An 18,588-nucleotide genomic window follows, 5' to 3' on the forward strand; every position below is an offset into this window, starting at 1 on the left:
TGGCTGTGCAGGTGGTCTCCCTGGCACACAGTTCCCTTCACGAGAGGGAAGTTCTTGCCCGTGTTTAACACATTACTGCTGTGAACAAGTTTAGAGGAGCGACTGCCTGTGTCAGAAGGCAGAAGTGGGACCAATCACAACGTGTGAGCTGCTGAATGACACCGGGAGTCCTGCCTCTGAAACTTTTGTTATTTTTTCCCCTCAACCTACTTCAATTGTTCCCACAACTTGGTCACAGACTCGGACAAGTTGCCAGAGATCTAGACACTTCCCACAGCCCGGGGCAGGCTCCTCTGCGCTTCAGTAACAGTCACACCAGAGGTAAGGAACCTCTCTTCTTTTATGCTTTTAATTCTTACAGCTAGGCACTGTAGTTGTAGTTTTCTACAAAAACTCCTCTACTCCAATTAACAGCTGGTTATAATTGTTTATCAAAAAATATGGAAGTGCAGGCATTACAGCTCTGAGTCAAAAATGTAATGCTATGGGGTTCATATTTTAGGGACAATAAAGGCAACTGAGATTTTTCTACATGCTGGTGGGGCACTAGCTGTCCTTGGGTAGATGATTTAGACAGGCAGCATTACACCAGAAGGTGAGAAGCTTTCATCATTTTCCTCAGCCCTTTGTCTCTCCTTTTAAACTTGTTTTCTTTGTTTTTTGTTTTTTAATACAAAATCCACAAAGAGTAATTCACTTAAAGTTTTGCAGAGACATTTTTGGTTCCCCAAAGCTGCCTATCCACAGCCCAGCAAAGGTAAAGCTCTTTCACCATTTAACTCAGAAAAGCATTTTTCTGATCTAACACATTGAGAAAGCAAACCTTTTTTTGCTGTATGATGAAAAAGTACCCCTAATTAAAAAAATGTAAGCCATTTATAGCAGTACTAGAACTGAAATTATATTATGTTACTCAAACTGTAGTTCAAGCTACAGAATTCATATAGTGTTTTTGCTGTGAATTCCTTTAAAGGTTTATTTTCTCCTGCTGGTCATTGTAACTGCCAAACTCGTCCTAGAACACTTCTAATAACAGATAAATAATTTAGCTAGGATTTGTAGCATCATGAACCGAATTTCAAATGCATAAAGGAATCCATTTACTTCCAACTAAGGGAAGCACATACACACTGCACAACAAAATACAACCCCAGCTTTAAAATCACCACAAACAAAAAAAGAGTGCCTCTCAAACAGAAACATGTCACAAAGGACATTTTAATACTTAGATATACAAATATTTTTAAAAGGAATACGATTCATGAATATGTAGGTCTCTAATGAGTTTCTCCTCCTTACAATCATGTTCCCCCCTTCCATCAATTCACACCTTACTACTTATGTATACTTAAGGTTCTGGTTTTAGAAAAGACAGACCTAATATAGACCTTAATTTTGTGAGGTGTGTTTTCCCTGTTACTGAACAGACACACCTAATTCCTTTTCCTATTACTGACTGGTAGGCATCAGACAAAAATATATGCAGGTGCTTGGTTTTGCACTCAGCAGCCTTGTGCCAGTTTTAAATAGACGTACTGGAAGTGTCCGGATGTCCTGTTACTCATCAGGCAAACAATGTATTATGAAGTTCTCTAGAAGCTGTTTCCAGTAGGCAGAAGCAGCACTTCAGACCTCCCAGTACTTTCAAACCAATGCCTAGGACGAGCAAGAAGGTTCTGAGACAGATAGATTTTTTTCAAGGCTAAAGTTATATAAAATGTATTTTCCAGTGAAGAGAAGAGTTTGGATTTATTCTACCACGCAGAGAATCTTTCTCTCCAAACACATACACTGCATACACACAACTTTAAAAAGAGAGTTTATGTATACACACACAGATTGAACATACACATAGAAACTTAACTGCTGTAGACAGCTCTTTGCTGGAATGCATCCATAGCTACAGCAGGTTAGACGCCCATTCATCTGAATTCCATCCTGTCACAGAGTTAGGTAATTTAAAGTAAATGACAGTGTGGCTCAGCTGTTAAGTTAAATCTAAAAATTTCACACTGGTAACATCCCATGTCACAGACATCCAAACCTGAGTAACAACAGAAGCATGTGCTACATAGCAGGTGACAAATGTTACGAATCAGATGTGAAACACTGCAAGTGATTTACAGCAAATAACAGTTTTCTGCGTTTTTTTGCTACTCATTTGTCAAGACAACGATGTTATTTGTATTTAGAGAGATTTAGATTTATGTATATACCACATTTCTATTTTAAAAAGTTGCATCTATTTCTCATCCTCTGAAGAGGTTAGGAATATAGTGTCTTCATTGTACAATATGAAACTCATCAAAATCAGTTTTTAATTAGAGAGCATAAAGGTGTTTTTCACTGATTTTTTCAGACCATCAGCAAACAAAAAAGTATGGGATACACCTACACAGCTGTTAAGAGCAGCTTTTTATTTGCTTTAAGAATAATTTGATTTAGGAATAGAAACATATACAGACTGGAGAAACAAAAAATCCCACAGGAAAGTAATGTTATGTTCCCTAAACTACAAGACACTTTGGAACTTGAAGATTGCTTTTGCTTTCTAGAGATTGATACATGGCTTAAGAGGACTTCCCTGGCATCAAGTTACTTCTCAGAAGTTGAATTCATCTACTATATTCTCCTTTCAATCAATGCCATGCCATTGTCCCCTGAGCTGCTAAAAAGGTTAAAAACACAACTTGCAACACCCCCTTCCACTTCTACCTTTTATATATGCCAGATGTATTTCAATTTTTACTTCAGTTCAAGTTGCACTTACCCCATTTCCTGTTAGTAAGTAGTGTCATATGAACCACCAGAACCTAAAACCCAACTTGAAACTACAAGGTGTTAGGTACTCAGTGCGTGCAGTGGAGGAAGGAGTTAATTTCCTGAAAGAAAGTTACTATGTAAAAGGCAAATCATACCAACAGATGGGAAAAAGTATATGGTTATTCTATGTCTTATTTTGATTAGGGGAAGAGATGAGTATGGAGGCTGAAGCACTTGCCCAAGGTCCCACTGCATGGTCCTGCAGCAGTTGCAGGGAATTTAACCCAGAGTTTAAAAAATTAGCCCAAAGCATTAGCTCCCAGGCTACTCTAACGGACCAGCACACAGATAAAAGTCCTAGGCATCCACAAGGTATGTGGCTAACTTCCAAAAACCAAAATGCCAAGCCTGGTGTGTTCAACTATTCATCAGTGTAATTTCTTGGTATCTACACATTTTGCATTCCAATGGACTTGAAATACAGGTAAAGGCTCTTACTAGCGATCTTGCTTCTAGAACACTGAGAACATCAAAGCTAGTCAAAAGAAAGACTGTAAGAGGAATGAATTAATAACAGGGGAAGGAAAAAAAAGAATCTAAATTAAAGTGTGACCCTTCCTCTATCCTCTCCCAAACACACAAAAAAATATTGACACTTCAGTACAAAAATAGACTTTAAAACAAAAAGTAAAAAGGATAAAATGTTTGCTTTTCCTGTTACCAGCACTTCCCAAACTCTGTGAATCAAATTGTTGCTTCTTCCCCCACCTCAAGGAAATGTTTTCTGCATGTGATTGAAAAAATGACATTATATGCCACAAGTCAGTCTCTAGCTCTCTTCAATGACTTAATGTACTCCAGCTGCAGTTTTCTCTTTTCCCTTGTGCAATTCCTTGCTCTTTTTGTACACTCTCACTCTCTTCCTCTGCGCATTTTCTTCTTCTACTTTCCTCCCTCAATCCGTCCTCTCCTGCCCTGACTGCATTCTTGCCTTCACCCATCCCAGTCTTTGTTTTCAACCTCCAGCCCGTTCTTTCCCCTTTTATGCTCTCTTCTTAAAAAAAAAAATTTTAAAAATCAACTTTCCTTTTTCTGCACTCAAGCTGTTGAATTGGCTAATATCCTTAATACCCTTCTTCACTGACACAACTGCCTAGTGCAACCCTCAGCCTAAAATCAGAATAAGAAACAGAATTCTGCACCCCTAGCATAGGTAAATACAACATCCAGCTGCTGGGGTAAATCCTAGCAAGTGACCTCCGTACTATGTAAAAATTATGACATACCTTTATAAATCACTTCTGTACTTGAAAACCTGTAAGCAACTTCTGTTTTATTGTTGGAAATTTCTACTTACCGAACTGAATTGACAGTAGCAAGACCCTCTAGACGTCTCCAGAGTTAATTCAGACTGTTTCCTTCTTCAGTCCCTTCTTGACCCTTATCTTCCTCACACAAAAAAGGACATTTTTCAGACTTGGAGGTCTCAACTGCAGTGACTCCACAGTGCTGATGAGGAGGTATTTTACAGCAGGGTTCAAAACAAAGCAGTGCAACTTGGAGTAAGATATATACATTAACGCAGGACAGCCAGCAAAGATGACAAGCATGCCTACACATCAACTGCAGCTGCTGTGCACAGGCAGAGCTTTAAAACTCTGCAATGTCTTCTCCTCTGGGGGCCACGCAATCCATAGACAATGGTAACAAAGGGCTCCAGGTTCAATTCAACTCACAGCATTTAGTCCTGCATGCAGGGTTCTTCTTTGCTTTGGCACTATACGCAAATCTTTAAACTCAGCTCCTCTGAACATGCAGAGAATGCCTCTTCCTGACGGGTATCATACTGCTCACACAAACAGATACAGGAATTTCTTAGGCCAGGTAATTTTCAGCAACAGTTCTAAACACGTACTAGACCAAGGATCACATAACTTGATGGTACTTTTTGCATCACTATGTTTATGGTTATTAAGACATTTATTGTCAATAGATGAAACTGAATTACTCGGTTTTGGGGACATCTCATTGTAAAAATCGATGCAAGAGACTGTTGTGCAATATTATTTTTTAAAATGCCTTTTCAGGGCTTCACTTGGTCTTATGGGACAGCAACAAATCAAGTATGTCAAACCTCTTCTATTCCACTGATATCACTGCTGCATTTAGTAAACATATGACAGGGAACAGGCTGTGTCTAAAATTGCTGTGGCATTTCCAAAGGAGCCAAATTTATCCCATGTGACTTCAATGGAGTCAATGCCGTTGCACCAGCAACAAGCGTGGCCCACAGTTTTCACTTTGGTCACATACCTCCTCTCATTGTGAAGGACACCCAGGAACAAAGATAAAAATAACCTAATACAAATCAGGGAAACAGTCACATGTCAGTGAAGAAGGAAGCAATAATTGTCATGGGTGACTCATTCTAGGGCACCAGGTGTAGGGGATCCCCTACATAGTAACATACGGTCACATGACCTCTTCCTGCAGGTCCGCGCTGTGCACAAGACAAGCCTTTCGCGTCCGTTAACAGCACCGGACTAAACACACAACTGCATACCAGTGCAGCCAGCAGATTCTCTTGTGCAATACTCGGTCTTGTCACACATGAGCAACACTGTTTGACTTTAAAAAAATATCAAATATAGTCTTCCGTTTTGCTGCACTTTCCTTTCAAGAAGTGGTGCATACATGCATAATACTTCTTAATATTGACCTAAAACACAGACGGGACTGCACAGCAGAGAACAGCTCCTATTTGTGGCAATGATCAGTCTTCATTTCACTGTAATTATTTTTCAGGCTGTCCATTTTGACCTTGATAGCCATATGCAGCTGTGTTACTGAATCTGTTTCTCTTTATGCACACTTTAGGTGGGTGACAGCACCATGGAGGATTAACAAGCAAGGTATGTGTTTATTAGTTGAAGCTACGCACTTGTAAAGACAAACTTGTTGAAATACAGACACAGAATTTGCTTCCTTCACTTGTAAGAAAACTTCTCCCACAGGCAGGCTTAGCAGGTAAAACAACGTATAGGTGTTTTAAAAATTTCCAATTCCACATGAGCTTTTAAATCAAGAAAACCAAGCTACTCTATTTTGACCTTTCCTCATCCCTTCTCTACACTGTTTTCTAGCCATAAAAGGTATACATTTTAACTTACACTATCTTCCTTCTTTTAAGATCCTTTCTTATGGTCTGTCTGGTAATGTATGTTCAAACAGCTAATGTCAGTGTGACAGCTCGACTGAGCCTTCTGACCTATTGCCTGCTCCCTCAGCAACATCCCTCACTCATTCCAAAGGGAACAATATTTTTTTTTCCCCTCCCCAAGAGATGTCACCATCTCTCCTCACCTGCGGTGGCCTTGCATCTGTGATGCCCAGCCAGCTAGTACTGCCTTTTACAGAAGCACTTCAAAGCCCCAGGTCCTTGCCCCCCGAATCATGCAAGTGAAACATGTGCAGCGACACAACAGCGCAGGCGCTAGCATGTGCACAGTAAATCTGATGCTGTACACAGAAATGGACTTCTTGTGCATATACGCAGGTAAAAACTCAGCTGTTCTAGTCCTTCTGAGGGCCCCAAGAAATACAGCAGCCTGGAAAAAGCTGGATGTGTTGCTGCAGAGGGTAACTCACAGCCCAAAGACCACAGGTTGCACACCCCTTGCATTAAAAAATGACATAACAAGTTGTGATGAAGTCATCCGCAGGAAATACTGTTCTCTGTGCAGTGTCCATCACACAAGCTAGTTACACAAACTTTTCTGTACTAGCGTAAATCCGTTAGTGGTTCATCTACCATGCCTTGCCTAGAAGAGGATAAACAGCCTAATGCACCCCAGCCCATACTAGGCTGGGGGAATGAATGTGTCTTCAGCCAAGTAATTTGAGAATTCCTGTGCATCTCTAGCTTTTACTGCACTTAGGGCAGACAGTGACCAGCAAAGAGCTAAGCAGAATACACCTGGCAGGCACTTTAACTGCTTAAATAGATTAAAACAGGTACAGCATAAAGTCAAACAAAGCTGAAGAATTATAGTCACTATGAAAGTAAGTTCCTGGTGTGTGTTTTGTTTGTAATAAAGTTAAGATCAACTATAGCTCAAAACATCATAACAAAAGCTGAAGTTCAATTTTAGGAGGAGATGACACCACATGGAATCCTCTAAAGGTATTAAAATATCCATGTGTAATCTGGTTTCTTTTAAAAGTCTCTTTTTAAACACCAACGCTACCACTGGCACTAAAAGCACAAGTATTCTGCTCAGACAGCACCATTTGACTCTACAGCCCCACGTGGAGGGACTAAAAAAGAAGAGTCTGAAAGACACTTCTGTTTTATTTTAAGGTTTTTCCATTTTAGCCACATCTAAAGACAAATTAATGAATCTCTGATTCAGTCAGGATCATCATGTAGTTTGGGCAGCAGATATCTAAGCAATGGTTTTCCTTTACGTGGCATATATGAGTAGATAAAAGAGATGACAAAGAGAGGCCTTCTGTCAAAGATATGATCATGATATAAATTCATAAAACATTAAGGGGCAAGTGCAGCTTTAGGAGCAAAGTTTGAGAGATGTATATATCATCATCATCTTGAAAACCAATTTTTCACATTGCGATAGCACCTACAGAATCCACCTCGCTATGAGCTAAGCAAGAATATATCAAAGCCAGCCTCTTGCCATGGAAGGTTTGTACAGGAAGGTTTTACACTGCAACTACTTATTGGGAATTTTGAGACAACTGACACCCTGTGCTTCCATTTGCCATTAAAAAGGGGGAAAATATACCTGAAATAAAACACTCACTTAGGAGACAAAGTTATACGCATGCTTTATTTTGTTCCTTATTGCAGTCCTCTGTCTTTGCACCTAAATTTTGTAACACATGGTCCTACATGTATGTAAAAAAAAAATTAGTCCTTACTCTGTTTTGTCTGTTGAGAAATATACTACTAAAATTCCCTATAGCAGTAGCTTTTAATTAGCTTTTAATTACGCACTCTAAAGAATTTTTACTTGGAATGGAAATCTTCAACAAGATTTCTTTTTTTCTTTTCCTCCCTTCCAAAATAAGGTACTGGTAGGTCAGATTATCTGCCCAGGTCAGTAACAGCCAGCATAATATGCAGATCTCCTGGCTGAAAGGTCTAGCCATATTATCAGGCTTTCACATGTGCTTGAACAAATAAAGCATGAGGGGGTGGGAGGGAAATCAGCCATGGCCATTTCACAGACTGTGAAGGATGGAGAGATTAGGATCTAAAGCAATGATCTGAGTAAGTCCCACATACCCACAATTTCCATTTTACAATTCCTCACCACTGCTAAGAAGCAGGTGCTCAGTAGCCTTCAGGAGGAGAAGCACAATACAGCACAGACCGAAACTTGAAAAACAAAAGCTTAAAAATCCCGTTTTAAAGCAAAAACACTGTAAAGGCAGTCTGTTTACTTCAGGATTTTTAGAACTTTAAAACAATCTCCGTTTGCACTCAACAAAACACTTTACTTCTGCATTTCTAACTCTTCACTTTCCTGCTTTCCCAGCTCCACAAAGGCTGTCTAAAACAAAAAGAGAAGATAATAGGCACTTTGCACTGCTCCTGACAACTTCTCTTCTTTCCTGCACTCCTAAAACCTCTGATTTGTGCCCTCTGCTTTCTTGTTGCCATGGAGAAGGTCCAATACATAACCCGCTCTGCTCTGAGGAGAGCCTCAACTATTGAGGTCAACCCACAAGCACGCCAAAGGCTCCAAGAGCTCTTTGTGAATTTCTGCCTGATTTTAATTTGCCTCTTGCTGATCTGTATCATTGTGATGCTCCTCTGAAGTTCCAGCACTTCTCTGCACTGTCCTCTAGGAAAGTCACCCCAGAGGGAAGAGAGACCTACACCCGCAACTCCCAATGCAAGGATCCTCTTGTGAGAGGGGCTAGCACTTGGACTAGAGCTGTATGCCAACCATCGCACTATTCTCTTACTACCTGCTACATGTATTAAAACCACACTTCTGTGCAGAACAGTGTTTAGAGCCTGTTGTTACAAAGCTGTGCATGACCTAATTTGTCTGTCTCAATCACGAGATGTCTTTTCTGAATGGGGTAAAGTACTGACTCTTCATGGAGTTGGTAGGTTCCTCAATGTTTTAGCTAGATCACACAAACAGTAACTTCACTTTTTGGGGGCCTGATTGTTTCTAGGTTTCTCTGAAAATCCTTAAGCCCTTGCAGGGGTTCCAAATTTGGCCTGTGTCTGCCCAAAGAAGAGCTACAGGCACACAGACCTCAACGCATCCTAGGAAAATTTCTGCTCTGCTTACTTCAAGGTGCTGCATCTCTGCATCATCAACTGAAGGCATCCAAATTGTTTTAGTGTTTTTAAGGGAATATGAGAATAAATCAAAAATGTCTTCTAACCCAGAAATAAGAACTATTTCATACGCTTTTCTCCCTATTTAAGGGATCTTATATATATATATATATATATATATATATATATATATACACACACACACATACATGTGTGTGTGTATATATGTGTGTGTGTGTGTTTATACACACACAAAACTTGGATAAAAAAAGAAAACAAGCAACTTCATTTACAGTATTTTTCACTAGATACATCCTTACAGAACTAAGTGACATCTGAAAAGTTTTTTCACTATGTTTTGCAGAAAAATTGACACTCTGCACTGGTATCAAAGATTTAAATTTCTATAGTCATTTAACTGGCATGATAATTGGCACAACTCAAAAATAAAAAATAGTTCTCAGAGTTGTTAACATTTCACTTCAGACAACTTTATTGTGGCCTTCTGTAATTTATACAATAATCTCCTTAGTTTAAAACTACAGAAAACTTGGTATTTGCCAATGTCACTCAAGGTGGCTTATATCCAATGTGGTAAAGAGAAAGGTTTAGGTCACCCTTACTGCTGTGATTGAAGTGTATCATACAAATACAAGTAACACCACCACCCTCAACTGCAAATGCCTGTCAGAGAACGAGCAAATATTTTCCTAAAATAAATAATACATAAAAAAATAAAATGCATGATAAGCAATTATGCACAGCAGGGAAAGCATTGCAGAAGTATCTTTACAACATGTAAACCATGGTCTATACACATAAAAGATGGAGTTTCTGCTCCAGCAGTTGTCAGTAACAAGACTGAGCAGAAGACTTCCAACCCTCCTATGTGTTGCTGGCATTAAGCTAAATTCCTAGAATTTTTACTTTATACAGTTTTCAAATTTAAAGAAAGCTCAAGAATCAATAGACAGATGTCAAACAGACATCTATTTTTTTAAACAGGCATCTTTCTATACCACCCCATGTAAGCAATCCTACTGATGAATAGAGAAAATCAAAACAAGTTTATCTTAATCTTTTATTCTGCCTTTAAGACCTAATATTCCATGAGTAGAGGTTGACAACGAACAGCTGAGCAGGAAGGGAAGAAATCCTTGCAAAAACTATGTATTCAGTGGAATGCAAGCAAGCCCCGTAGTGGTGCACCTCCTAACTGGCAAATAGATATGCTGAGACCAGACCTCTGAAATAAGGTTAATTACTAGAGGAAATTAGTTAGTTACTGTATGAGGATTAGGGCAAGCACTGATGAGATCGGCAATGCACACTCCCACTTGCAAGTTAGTATATGAATATTACTGATTTGAACTGTCAATGGAAATCTCAGTTTCCATTTCATGCATTCTGACCACTCTCACAAGTGCATGAGATTTTAGTAAGTGCACTTTCCCTATTAATCCTTCTTCTTAAGAAAAGCCACACACAGTGCACTGGGGGGGGAGGGGGGGAGCTTCCTGAAGAAAAAAGGTGTTAAGAGTAAAATATCAGCACATACATTCTAAGAACATGTTGGGATTATAAGTTTCACAAGGCAGTAATATATAGAAGCCAAAGTAAAGCATTGCTAAAAAAATAACCCAGCCCCCCATAAAAAACAAACCCACCACTTTCCTCTTATGTACCTGAAAAGCCATTATTTATTTAAAAACAATAAACAAACAAGAACAAAACCAAGGTATAAATAAACTGGAAGCCCTACTGTTATTTTACAGCAATGCAGATAAATTGCATGTACTGTACGGTTCATTTGTGTCTTAGGGTTCTGCTGATCTGAAAAAGTGCTACCATCCTCTATATCACTAAACATCAACTGAACCCAGAGATTAAAAAATAAAACCTTTTGTACATAGTACAATCTTCTTTGTATACTTACATGGGCTTTAAAACTAGCATTTACTGTCTTTTTATTTATTAAAATGACTGTTTGAAAATATATTAATGTGTAAAATAAGATACTTAAATACAATTCCATTTAGAAAGAAGCGCCCATTCTATTACCTACTTATTAAAGTTATGTGAAAAAGAGCTAGTCATCACACAGCTTTCTAATTCTTTATACCTCTGTTTATTCTGTTTTGGTTTTCAATAGTAACCTTGCCTATTTTGCGATGTCCAGACCACTTATACATACTTCATTTACACTCACCAACTACTGCACATAAGTGATCCTAATGAATTTTATGAAAGTGTAATTGAAAAGTTCACTACTTTTATGAGCCGTAATAAAAATTCCAAACACAGCATGTAGCTTGGATTAAGTTTTCATTTCTCTGTTCCACTCTACCCAAGGCTACATCTTTTTGCTAAGTTCATCTTACACACACTGATAGCGAATAAAGCAAGCTAAACAGGCAAAGCAGAACAATCTGGTATTACTCTTCCTCCAAAAAAACAAATGACATTAACTTCCGTGGCAATTTTACACTGGGAAAGAGCTGAATCAGGAACAATAATATGCTGGTTTTAAAGATGTGTCTCCTCAGCTAGCTCTTCAGCAAAAATTGATATAGCTACCCATTTCTCTCTAGGTGAAGACATGACCCATTTCAGAATTGAAATTGTGTTCTGATCAAGACTAGTAGGTGGACAGCAGGTACTTGCAGTTCTCTACTAACTTTTCTGCATCAGCTTAGCAACAACTGCCCTTACTAGCAGAACTGAACCAATCAGTGGAAAGACAAGCGTAAAATAGGCTTAAAGAAAATTTTTCACAAAACATGCACAAAATGTTTGCCTCCCCTGACATAAAGAACTTTTATGTAAGTTTTGCTACAACTACACACAGGACAATAATCGTCAGACATACACACTCATGCTGAGATGTACTTTACCTATACCCTTTCTGCCAAAATTAGAGCGGAGTAATGAACACATTCATTTTGAGAGCATTCTTGTTCATATCTGGAAGCATACTAATATACTATAGATTACAGACCAGATACCTGTATTTGTATGGCTATTAATAAATAGTGTCTGTCAGAATACATTTAGAAAATATTTGTTAAGTCCTACAAGATCCATAGATATCTCTTATTTAACAACAAATGTAGTCCTTTTAGCTCTGACCTAGATGTGAAAAACTGGAAAAAAAAATCTGTTTTGGTTATGGAAGGAGATGAGCAAACACCTCTTGTTCACTGCAAGGATTAAAAACAGAACAACATATTTAGAAGGATTCTTTTAAAAACTGATGCTCATCTCAGTAAGAAACCTGCTAATTTAAATTATTTAAAACAGGCCCTAAGTTTATTGTAATATCTGACAGTTAGTTTAGTCAAACTGATTGCTTTATAAGCTGGTTATATTTTTTTTAAGATAAAAGAATGCCAAAAGTTCCATTTTTGTACAAAATATAAAACTATAAAACACTGCCCTCTTGTGATCTTCCCCAAAAACTTAGCTGGTTATTAAAAGGAAGTTTTGGCAACATTTCACTGTTAGGGCTGAGCGGCCCTATTTGTTTCTTTCATTTTTATATATATATATATATAAAAAACACAATTGCTAAGTTATTAATACTATCTTAAAATAAGCTATTGCGTATGCGCTATTAAAAGCACTAAGGATGCATCCTCTGCCAGCCCAATCTAGATTCTTAATAAGGCATTTGCAAAGCTGCAACGAATCCTACACAGCACACTGCTGGCAAAATGCTACCTACCGCGCTGCACGATGCCAAACCCTAGAAGGGTAGGAAACAGTCCTGTTAACAGGGGTACATTTTGCCCAGATGAGAAAGTTTTCTCTTTTTTTGTACCTACAGAGATCTTTTAAAAGTAAATTTTCAACAATCTATTGCTGAAACAGAGTAAGTCTTGAGAATAGCCATTCTTTTGAAAATCAAATGGGCCTGAGGAGTACCACACACGTTAAAAAAAATAAAGAGCCAAACTGTATAAAATTCCAGTCCTTTCTCCATTAACCAGTTCTTCAGAAGTTCTTCAGTAGTGAAATGAAAGCCATCATTAATGCCAATATTTTTTTTTTATTTTTAAGGTATTTGGAAAAAAGGGTTTGTAGGAGCATCCAGATTCCTTTTTTGGAAAAAAAATAAATCTAGTTATTGTAAATAAACACTTTTGTTCTTAAGTGGCCAAAACTGAAAATAGGTAAACAGCTGAGGACACAATGAAATTCATGTGAATCTACATTGCTTACTACTGAAGGAGCAATCCAAAGCTACAATCAAGAGTCTGCTGCAAGCCCAAGAGGGCAGACGGATGCACGTTATGGATCTTGCGAACAACAGAGGTCTTAACCTGCTACTCAATTTTCTGCTTATTGTCTTGGTTCTGGTGCTTGCATTTATCCTTGTGAAGTTGATGTGAACCTCTGTGAGGCTCCTTTTCCTTCTCAAATCTTGTTTTGAGGGTTTTACAATGATAACGTAGACACTTGAATAAAAATATGCAAAGACTGCATGGATTGAAGTATCTGACAATTAGAGAAAGTGTTCACATACCTATTTTATCAGAAAGCAATCCTAAAAGCTGCGCACAATTACCTACCTGCCATTGAGTAAAGAAAGCATCTAAAGCCTTGCTGAGTATATGAGGAAATCCAAGTATGCGTCAGCAGTTACGGTAGTTTGGTCACTGCTACAGCTGACTCGTATTTAAAGATCTACAACAGATTGCAGCCTTCAAGGAACATCATTTCTGCAAAGGGGGCAGCAGAAATCAAATTTTTAAAATGGGATTTCCATAGAACATTTACTTCACAGGAAATGACACGGCTACAGCAAGAAGACAGAACAAAACACCTACATTGGGTTGACAGCATGCATCAAATTACCTGCAGAGAGCAAAAGCAGAGATGCTGTAGATGGAAACAAGGATATCCATGAAAAGCAGCTTGCAGCAGCTGACATGGGCATAAGTTCAGTTTAAATATGAAAGCATAATTACTAGTTACACCTTTTTTGACATCTGTGGTTCATAGCAACATGTTAAAAGCCAGAAGCCATCAGTGTTATCCAGCAGTATCAAAAGCAGCAGCCGTCAAAACAACTGAAAAACGAACGACCATTAACAGGGGTTATCATAACTCTGCCTACGAAGCCCTTAACACTGCCACATACACAAGCAGTAGGTGCATCTGCACAAACGCAAGAAGTGTGCTACAGCCTCAACAAGACGGATTTACCACTTATGCACAGGTCAAGTGTGCAGCGTGGGAGCCCTCAAGCTGTATTTGACATACTACTTGTTACTTGCCAGCACAATCACCCAGTCCATAGCTTGTCCTCACATTAAGCATGCAACATAAGCTTCTTACAGGACCTTCTTCTATGGCCCTTTACAGGATGATGTAAATTCCCCACGGGTCCCTGGGAAGGACAGTGACCAAGAAGAGCGCGCTTCTGTTGGAGTTATTTGCCCAGAAGGTAGCCCTACACACCTGAGATATGCTGGAAAAGAAGGTGGCCAGATTGGGGCCAAACAGCTTACTCTCAGCATCCCTCTTTCCCAAGCACAACGTGGGAACAAAGTGCATCAACACATATGCATTGTACAGTAAACTTAATGCCATACATACGCATATTAACAGTCTTTTGCACACATGCAAAAGAAGCAGATGTTGCTCACAGGGTGGGGGAAGCCCCAGCTTCCAGCTTTCTCTTGCCAACAGCACATGTCTGATTCAGCACATACACTGTTGATCCAGCACTTCTCAGAAGTGCTGAATATATTACAGAGTTGATCTACTCATGTTCACACTTGGGATTTCCAGACGGTTACTGTGGGGTGGTTCAGTTATCTGGAAGAGACCCATCTAAATTGGATCTACAGAAAGACTTTTCACAGTAAAAAGCCAGTATGTCTAGGGAAAGAGAAAGTTTATGTGAGTTCCACTGTTAACAGGCATCCACGTTCCCCTCTATGCTACATGCTCCAAAGCTTAGGCAACACTAGCTAGGGCAGCACAGATAGTCAAAATGAAAGCTTTTCTCTCATCTGCTCTGAAATATTTGCCATAAATATTTAAAATAGCTTCTTCAAACTACACATCTATAGCTTTTTAACGTTGATATAGTAATATCAATTCCTGTTTGTTTGCATTTAAAGCAGAAAACTTTGCACAGCTACATCACCATAAGCACTTTATCACTTATTTTGATAATCTTGAAATATTCTGCTTTTTTTTAAAAAAAATCTGTAAATTCATACACAAGGGATATATGTTGTAACAGTTACATAGTAACGTATTATTTAGGAGGATTTCTGCTGGTGCTCGACATAGGCAGCACGAAGCATATGACAACCACAGAAACTGGTATGAAGCCTACTCTAGTCCACCATTTAGAAGAGTAAAAATGGTTTTCCAACAAAATGGCATTTCACTGATACACTGCTCAGGCTTGTACAAAGCTTATTGTCTGTATGCTCCTCTGTATATTCAAAAGTTTTCCTATCTTAGGGAAACCACTGTGACAGTTTAATAGCTGAAATTAGACAAATGAGTTAGCCCTGACAAAAAAGAAAAATCACATATTCCTTTTCAATAAAAGGAGAAAGATGAGTTGTTGATGCCACCAACAGTCACGTACTTCCAGATCCAGAATTATATACAAAGGAATTCTATAAGAAACTCTACCATTAGCATACAGAAACAACCCCACGAAAACAACCCCAGCAGCCTCCTCTCAGCCAGCAATGAAAGTTATAGAATCTTCAACGAATGTTCAAATACGCTGCTGAAACTGAAACATGCCTTCTCCTGAGAGGACATATAAAATTGGCAAGTTATCAGTTAACCAATGCCAAGTCTCTTTTTGCAGCCAAGCACGGTCCAAGTTTGGTTTCCCATCATCTGCTAGCACCTACTCCACGAACGCAATCCCAGTTGTTGGACTACCAACTTCACAGCAAAAGGAACAGAACATAAAAGCTTAATTGTGGCTCACAGTGAAGGAGTTAACTCTGCTAACTAAAGGTGATAACTCTTCATGCTAAAAAGTTTTATCTTGCTGAAAAGTATGGTTTCATCAAAATGCAACACGGGGAAAATGTCAATACTAATTGGGTTTAGTTTTCTGATCCGCCATGATCACAAGAAAAACTAGTTTGGAGTTGACATTTAAGAATAAAGTTTTCTGTGGCAACAATATTATTTGAAGAATGCTGTAACTTTTTCTTTCAATTAAAGTTCTACAACTTTTGTTTACCAATGTTTAGGTATGCATGCAGTTTACTTTCTTCCTTCTCTGTTTTGAAATGAAGATTGTTGTAGTATCTCTAAATTTCTCAATGCATTAAAATTTAAATTTCCAGTAACTTTTATATACATGGTATGAACAAGGCAGTGTTTTCCTCATTAAAGAAAAAACAGTAAACCAGATACAGTAAGGGAAAAAAGATGCATTTAAGCAATTTCCATGTATTATTTCTGCTATATTCTGACACAAGTTAGCACACTATGAAGAAATCATACAGATGTCCCATACGCTGGAAAAAACAGAGATTCATTATGTGATGCCTACAAGATTGTACAGAGCTAGTAAGTATATATGCAACCTTCTGAAACCCTCCTTATTGTATTATCTCCCACAATTTTAAAGGTACGCTTTCATTTTAAACCTCATTTCTGGACCAGCATACAGGATGTACCTAGGTACATTCAGATAATAGGACAGATAATAGGATCAGGCTTTAAGAAATGCCTTTACATGAAAACATACAGCCTTTTAATCCAGATTTGTATGGCCTCCCAGTTCAGTAAATAGGAATCCCTGTCATGTATTATAAGCATTTTTTCCCTTAACACAAGCCTAAGCACATACTTCCTTACTTTGGAGGATAAAAAAAAAAGAAAAAAGGTATTACAATGGTCATGTCAGCTGAAAGATCAGCTGTACACTGAAAATAATTAAGTGTATGGTAAAATAAAAGTTCTGCATGGAAATTATTTTCATTGAAGTACTGTTAAAATCTGTTCCTTGGAAATGCATAGGAGAATGTTTATCTTCAAAAAGTATACATTAAATACTACACATTAGCTAGAGAAAAGAATTTTCATATACAACTCCATAATGTTACACAATAAACACAGACCAGATCCTCCCTGGAGATTTGTTTCCAAAATGTACAAACATCACACCCACAGCTGAACAATGCACATTCTCTGAAGAGGCGTTCTGTTGATCCACAGCATCTTTTCTGCAGTTGTAAACCTGACCATGTCCTGAAAGACAATCTCAATGTAGCTGTAGATCTTCTGCCCAACACTCTGAGCCTCCCTTCCAATGCACAGTAAATATTTTTTTTTAAATCATGGTTTACAACTGGAATGGAAAAGCCACATTACAGGCTTTTTAATTTGGGGAGCAAAGTGTAACAAAAAAACAATAGGTAGATGCCGAGTTCAGTTAAATTCAGACTATTAAGGAAACAGAGAATCTTAATTTTGAGAGTAATTAACCTTGGAACAGCTTTTAAGGGCTGTAATACATTATCCTTTGCAGTAAACGCAAATTCAAAGCTTGTCTGATTTTATAAAAATAAACCCTAATTCAGAGTTTTGTGGGGTAAACTGTCTATACTAGTCTGTAAAGGCATAAAAATTTATTCATAGACTGTATTAAGTTCCATAGCTGTTCTTGAACCACCAGTCCCCAAAATCAACTCAGAAAATTGTTGCAGCCTATTCTTGCTTCATTAGTGACAGCTGCCCTCTATAGTCTCTCCCTCTACCAGCCTACCTTAAAGATACACAAAGCTGCTCTAGATTTTTAGTTAAAAGCAAAGTTCATTTTGTTTTCTGTTCATGGCAATGGTGCTTTTAAAGTGAAAGGATGATAAATTGCAATTTTTTCAGTCCTGTAAAAACCACTACATTTCTGTCAGCATACATACTTATTAAAAGCAAAATAGCAAAAATAATCCCAACCAAGAGGAAGAGAAAAATAAAAAAGTTTCTATAGAGGTGGGTTCCCCCCCCCCTTTTATAAATCACCAGCTTCCTCCTTATGCTTTCTGCTCTCTCTCTTTCCTAGGTATATATTCTGCTTCGGATTGTAGTTTTCTTCGTTTCTCAGAAATAATAGCTATCAGTTCCCAGGTGCACATCTGTGATCTTTGGGGGGGGGGGGGGGAATCATAGCACAATTATAGAATCATAGAATATCTCAAGTTGGAAGGCACCCATAAGGATCATCGAGTCCAACTCCCTGCTCCTCACAGGACTACCTAAAACTAAACCTTATGACTAAGAGCGTCATCCAGACGCTCCTTGAACTCTGACAGGCTTGGTGCCACGACCACTTCCCTGGGGAGCCTGTTCCAGTGACTGACCACCCTCACAGTGAAGAACTTTTTCCTCATGTCCAATCTGAACTTCCCCTGATGCAGCTTCATTCCACGTCCACGTGTCCTATCGCTGGTCACCAGAGAGAGGAGATCAGCACCTCCCCCTCCGCTGCCCCCCCCCGAGGAAGGTGC

General features: G+C 38.6%; 2 protein-coding genes across 9 annotated transcripts in view; one reads left to right on the top strand and one right to left on the bottom strand.

Annotated features, from left to right (window-relative positions):
- Positions 1-18,588, bottom strand: part of CEP85L (centrosomal protein 85L) — a 158,092-nt gene that overhangs the window by 53,303 nt on the left and 86,201 nt on the right. The gene's annotated exons all lie outside the window — the stretch shown is intronic.
- PLN (phospholamban) lies at positions 263-13,171 on the top strand. Of its 2 annotated transcripts, none has more exons than XR_012775015.1 (3): positions 263-321; positions 5,641-5,675; positions 13,145-13,171. XR_012775015.1 is itself a non-coding variant. In XM_075497338.1 (3 exons), exon 3 carries the CDS (start codon positions 8,448-8,450, stop codon positions 8,604-8,606), a length of 159 nt encoding a protein of 52 aa, XP_075353453.1. In that variant the 5' UTR covers positions 269-321; positions 5,641-5,675; positions 8,325-8,447; the 3' UTR covers positions 8,607-9,219. The 2 variants fall into 2 exon arrangements, 1 of the variants encoding a protein (XP_075353453.1); XM_075497338.1 differs by lacking the exon at positions 13,145-13,171 and adding an exon at positions 8,325-9,219 and having other exon boundaries at positions 269-321.

Source organism: Mycteria americana, chromosome 3 (genome assembly GCF_035582795.1).
Source record: "Mycteria americana isolate JAX WOST 10 ecotype Jacksonville Zoo and Gardens chromosome 3, USCA_MyAme_1.0, whole genome shotgun sequence".
Classification (NCBI taxonomy): Eukaryota; Metazoa; Chordata; class Aves; order Ciconiiformes; family Ciconiidae; genus Mycteria; species Mycteria americana.